The following is a 6,000-nucleotide window of genomic DNA, read 5'->3' on the forward strand; positions in this document are numbered from 1 at the left end:
CTCAGCAGCCTAAACTACTACACAAAATACCTCCTGACTCAACGGGAGGGTCACTCTGACACCTCTGACTTACCCTGTCCTCTGTGCAGTAAATAGCCCAGAGAACCTCACCATCGTTGAATTTTGTTAAGTCACATAAGCTTTGTCAAACCACTGCTTTATACCAATAAGCCACATTGCTGCTTCTCTCTTCCAAGCAAAGAGGGATTTCCATCTGCAACAAATGGAGAAATGTTGTAGTAGAGACCACTCTGGTGGATCTGAGAAGTTTCATCACTGCTGATAAAACTGATGGGGTTGTAGAGCTGAATTCTTATTTTCCATTTTAAGAAATTAATGACTTAGAGGAAATAGAGAGTAAAAAATATTATCAAAGCTGTAAAATGCCCAGCTTTAAAAGCAACTTTATGCTCAAACTGAAGTTATTTGTGCAGTCTGAATCCTGGTGGATCTTAATCTTAAGTTTTGAGCTTGCGCCGTTACCACTTGGACAGCAGTTATTGCAACATGCCAGAAAAGTAAGAACACAGCACTAACCAGGTTTCACTGTAACTAGATTGAGAAAGGTTGCCTGGTTTTCTCTGCCCAGTTTCATTGATCTGCTGTAATTTTAACCTTTCTCAAGAAAATGCTCTCAGTCTTTGAAAAACCGTAGTCTGAATCGTGGGAAGACAGACGTAAAGCAACAAGTTCCTCTTTCTGGAACCATCCTGTCTGTGTTACTCAACATTATGCAGCTTTATTCAAGAAGGAGTAAGTATCCTGAAAGAGCACAGTGCTGGCTAGGGGAGTCCTTTCTGTCTTTACTCATAAATCAAGGCCATTGCTCATTGCAGAGCTATAGAAGCAGCTGTCTTCTCACACATACTGTATGCAGTGTTTGAAACCACTGGATGTCCTTGGTACATTTGGCAGTCCTTCAGCTGACACACACACACACACAGCCACTAGCTTTGTGCTGCTGGACTCAGCCGCAGAAGACTTGTGGCAATTCTGATATATCTCAGTTTGCTCACTATTTTCCATTGCCTGGAAGGACACACTAACACTTCATGCTTACAGATAATGTTGGAAGCTTTCTAAGCACTAGTTATTCATTAATCTGTTAAGTTATTGCTCCTATAATGTGATAAATGGGAAAACTGAGGCACAGAGCAATTAAGTGACTTACCCATGACACACGCAGCAGGCAGCTGGCAAGTCTGGAATAAAAACTATGAGTACTGAATACAAATAAGTTCAGCACCTGAGACAAAAGTTATTCCTAAGAAGGAAAAAGAAATCAGAAAAAATGTAATTTCTGATGACAGGTGCCATCTGTGAATGTTTGGGCCACTGCCTAAGGAGAATGACCTCTGGACCCTGAATATTTTTCACCCTGTTATCTTTCTTTGATTGTTTCAAGTAGTTGTAATCCATTTTGTATCAGATCTTTGTTTAGAGTCTGCTCATTTGACCCCATCTCTCCTTTCTCTGCTTCCTTAGTTCATAACAGGACAGGTGAATTTTCACACTGACTCCCAGTGTGTTCCAGTGATTCGCTAGTCAGCCTCTGCAAGCCTCATGTAATCTATTTATTTCCCTACAAGTTAATTTCCCTATTTATCTATCAGTGAAGATTATACCACTCCACTGCAGAGTAATGGGGTAAGAGGTAATTACCTGGAGTTTACAGAGAACTTCAAAGAGAGAAAAGCAACATAGCAAGACTTCTGTGCAGTGTTACAGTCATTACTAATGCTGTGTCCAGGGAACAAGGGAGCAATCTACAGGTGAGAGGCTCCATCCCTGCGTTCCTACCTTCAGCTGTTGGTTCCCACCCATTTAGATAAATGGATTTATTTTTCCCCACAGAGGGCTGGTGAAGAGGAAAAGAGGTAACGGGGAGCTGACTGAGTGTGAATCCCAGATAAATAGAATAAAGCAGCAGATGTTATGTAAAAATCTGTGTCTGACTAATACAATTCTCCTCACTTACTGGAGTCTCTCTCTTCTTTTTAACAGCTGCCCTAAAATTGGCTGTAGCCATGATGATGTAAAAGGATCAGATCTCGTGCCAGATGAAGCACTTAAAAGAGCGATTGACAGTCAGAATAAACAAAGCTGGTCAATGCTGTAGAAATCGGCTGGAAGTGCCGCTGCCACAAAGAAAATTTGTTATTAGAGGTCTCCTGAGATAAGCTGCTGATTGTAAGCAGGTTGTGTAACGGATTGTTATTTAAAGTGTTTCATTTATAGGCAAAGTTGAAGGTCTCCGCTGTAACTGAAAACACTTTTTCAGCCGCCAAATATGAGGAATTCTTGTTGGTTTTTTTTTCTATTTCTTGAAATTCTAAATGTTGCGTTTGTTAAATAAAATGTGGCTTTCAGCCTTTAACTTCCCTAGTCAGCATGTTATTTTTTTCAGCATATTAGAGGTGCAGATTCTGCCAGCATTAAATGTGAGTGCTTTGCTCAGTATTGCAGACAGTTGTTACTGTTCCTAACTGCTGGGAATACTGAGTAGGGCACTCCCACCAGGATTTACCCAGGTTATATACCTTGCTTAGGAGTGCTTCCCTGCTTCAATACAAACCACAGGAAACTTCATAAGAACAGTAAGTGCTACACATCTGTACATTGTATATAGACACATCACGTTACCATGCACCTTAAAGGATCTTCTCCTTGTTCTTAAAATTATCGAATGCTCTGCACAAACTTAGGCTTTTCTCATGTTATATAAACTTCATTTTTCTGTACATTTGGGTACAAATCCAAAAAAGGATGTAAACTTTCTGACACTCAGTAGTTACTCCCTGGATCGGTCTGCAGGTATCCAGCAGGTAATATACTGGTTATATGCATCACAAATAACTGCTGGTAAAAAGAGCTGCCCTGGCAGTCAGGTGGCAATTTTCTTATATTTGAAATTGAAAATACAGGATTCTTCGAGCTTTGGGATCCTTAGTGAGTTAGATTTTTCCTAAGTCATTTTTCTTAATGTACGAGCTGATGTTCAGTACAAAATGTAGTCAGGGTACCCAAATGCTAAGCTTTTCATTCTGTGTTGCTGTTTGCTAACAGCTTTCCTTTATTAGACTATTATTAACCCCAATTGCACTTGTGTGCAAACCACTTCAAGCTGAAATTATTATTTTGTAATTGAAGAATATTAATCTGCAAGCTGATTTCGTAGCTAAAAAAAGGGAACTGGGGCATTATTATTTGCACTGAGCTTTTGTATTCAAAACACTTCATGAGAATTAGCTGGGTAATTTTCATAATCTAACCCCAAAAGTCTCTCTTCCAAAACTCAGTAGTGATCAGGAATGCTTCTGTCTGTAAGCCCAATTGAAATACTGGAAAGAGATTTGAGAGCAATTGAGCACTATGCACTTTTTTGTCCACTTAGGTGTGAAAATCAATTTCCTTTTAAGACATCTCAGGTCAAAGACTGTTCAGGAGATATGTTATTGATTTTCAAAGAAGTGATAGAGTTAAATGCCACAAGAGAGGAGGTTAACTATTGTTTGTCTCAAAAGTGGTAATGGTGGTGGTGGAGGGATCCCTATGTTGCAGCTTTGTCTTTCATCTCTAAGTTTGTGGTTAGATCTTCTCTGTCATCATTTATAGGCAGAACACTCAGAAACACAAATGTGTCTGAAACTTACGTTGGTTCAGCAATCTCTGCAGGGGTGCAGTAGTGTTGTCCTGGTGGATCTAAATCAGTCCTTACCAGTAATCAGGCTACCAAGTCTTCAGATGCAAAGATGTAGCTACACATTCAATGGCTGCAGTTTCTCACCTCAAATGTAGTTCATGTGGGTGTCTAGATGTTTCAGATAATACATAACATTCTAAATGCTAAATTATGCCAGACTAATTCATACCATTAAGCTGGTGCCATGATGATGGCAAAATACTTGATCTTCCTTTCCTCCTTTGCTGCTGCCTTGTTGGGGTGGCTGTACTTACTGACAGCTCATTGTTGCTTCACTGGGTTTTGTGTCACACCTGTGACCTCACTGTTCCCACATGTCCTATGTCCTGCATAAACTCTGCTCTGGATAGAAGTAGCTTGCAAGAGTTAAAGAATAAAAACAAGTGTCTGTGATGAATAGGCTGATCAGTATGACTCACAGAAGTGGAAACAACAGCAGTTAAAGCTCGAATCTTAATCTGTTTTGGCTATAAGATATCGTATGTAAACAGGCATATGTTAACAGTTCACAGAGTAATTTGTGTCTCATTGCTTGACGTCAGAAATTTTGCAATATTTAAGGAAAGAAACTTACAGGTGAGGCTTTTTTCTGTTCCATGAGGGGTCTTTTACAAATGCAGCAAACCTAGGTGGAGTTGAAGTGTGACACTGAAACCTGGTGAGAATCTGTCTCTGCCAGAGAAGTTCCATATAGTATTTTGATTAAAGAAACGTCTAATCAAACAAATAAAGGGTAGTAGGGATCTATATGCCAAAGTGTTCAGTGGTGCCCTGGGGCATGAGCCATTAGCACAGCTCTCACTGGAACTGATTTTCCATCTTAAAAGTAGACACTCCCTCTTTTCCAATCAGTGGAGCCATAAAGTGTAAAAGAAGAACTAATCAGGCAGGCATCTCATGGAAGATTTAGCACACTTGTGCTAAAAGGAGCATGCACTGCTCTGAATCAAGGTACATTCATCACTGCTGCTCCTGAGCTGTGATCTTATTCATTCTAGAAGAATCACAAAGACTGGGCTAAGTCAGTGCTCCCTTGAGAAACACCCAGAGCAAGAGCAGGGGCTGGAGGAAGTGAGATCGATGACTCAACACCGAGGCCAACACACTGCCTTATTTTAGACAACGTCCCCTTGGATATACTCATGTTTCCTCATGAGTGGCTGATGACAAAGGTCTTACCTACCTGTGGTCACAAGCACCTCATGACGTTTTTCTCAAGAATAGCTCCAGCATTGTGGCTGAAACCAGTGCAGAATTCACTGTGGAACAAGATTAACTTTCACTGTGGTTTCATGTGAGCGTTAATCTCCAGCTTCCCTAGAAATCTCCCTGTATGGATCCGAGGTGCAGTGGGGCCCTACTGACAGCGCTCTGTTACATAGCAAAGATGCACCTGGGAAATATGTTTCCTGGAGTGGAAAATTCCTCCTTTCTTTTGCTGCAGCCAAAGCATTAAACCAAGGGCACCTCATCGCAACTACAGCGAAACCGTCGGTCATCCAGGACTCTTTTTGACACAGAAAGTTCTGACTGCAAACAGTGATTCCAAATCTTCCATAAATAACATTCTATTTTCTGGTCCCAGAGGACTCACTGCTCATACATGTCATTTAAACACGTGGCACGCTCACAGCAGTGCCCAGAGGGAAACTCTGTGTGTGCGTGCCAGTGGGTTGTAGGCTGCTGGCCAGCAACTGAGAGAAGGACGAATATCCCCTGGATTGCTGAGCAGGTGAAGTGCTGGGATGCGTGCAAGTTGGGCAGTGGTACCCATGGATGTGCTCAGCCATGTCCTGCTCAAGTAAGCTCAGCAGTATAACAGGACTGCTCCAACATTTGTACAAAGGCATGTGTTTCACTGTTTCAAAACACTGCTCACAAGGTAGCAGCGGGGTGGAGGAGGCTGTGCCTCTCTTGGTTCTTCTGCACTTAGTCCAGACCCGAGGACAGAGCTTGAAAGCACGCACATGAATTGAATTGCATGGGAAGCTTACCAAAGGAAGTGTTTGCTTGTAAACTCGGCATGAATAGGATCCTCTCTGACCGCAGGGGAAGCGGAGAGCCACTCATTCACTGCCCGCTTGTGCAATCAGCTTCTGAAGTAAGAACAGGGTTTGAGGTTTGAGACCTGAACCTCCACACATCTCCAAGCAACAGAAGCAGCTTTCATACTCTTCAGTCTGAAAAGGGACAAAGTCAGGAGGTGCTGCTCATGAGACTCCTTGGGTTTGATAACAACGGGATTGTCAAAAGGGAATTATGTAGCTATCCCAGCAACAGCAGCCCTCAGACAGGCT

The 6,000-nt window shown here is 41.9% G+C and overlaps 1 protein-coding gene across 1 annotated transcript in view; it reads left to right on the plus strand.

The window, feature by feature from the left end:
* NSMCE2 (NSE2 SUMO ligase component of SMC5/6 complex) overlaps positions 1 to 2,375 on the plus strand; it is a 130,200-nt gene extending 127,825 nt beyond the window's left edge. The window contains exon 7 of the mRNA XM_031591216.2: positions 2,005 to 2,375. Coding sequence (XP_031447076.2) covers positions 2,005 to 2,119 — 115 coding nt within the window. The 3' untranslated portion in view covers positions 2,120 to 2,375. The remainder of the gene's footprint in view (positions 1 to 2,004) is intronic.
* The last annotated feature ends 3,625 nt before the right edge of the window (positions 2,376 to 6,000 follow it).

Source organism: Phasianus colchicus, chromosome 3, assembly GCF_987193195.1.
Source record: "Phasianus colchicus chromosome 3, bPhaCol1.hap1.1, whole genome shotgun sequence".
Lineage (NCBI taxonomy): Eukaryota > Metazoa > Chordata > Aves > Galliformes > Phasianidae > Phasianus > Phasianus colchicus.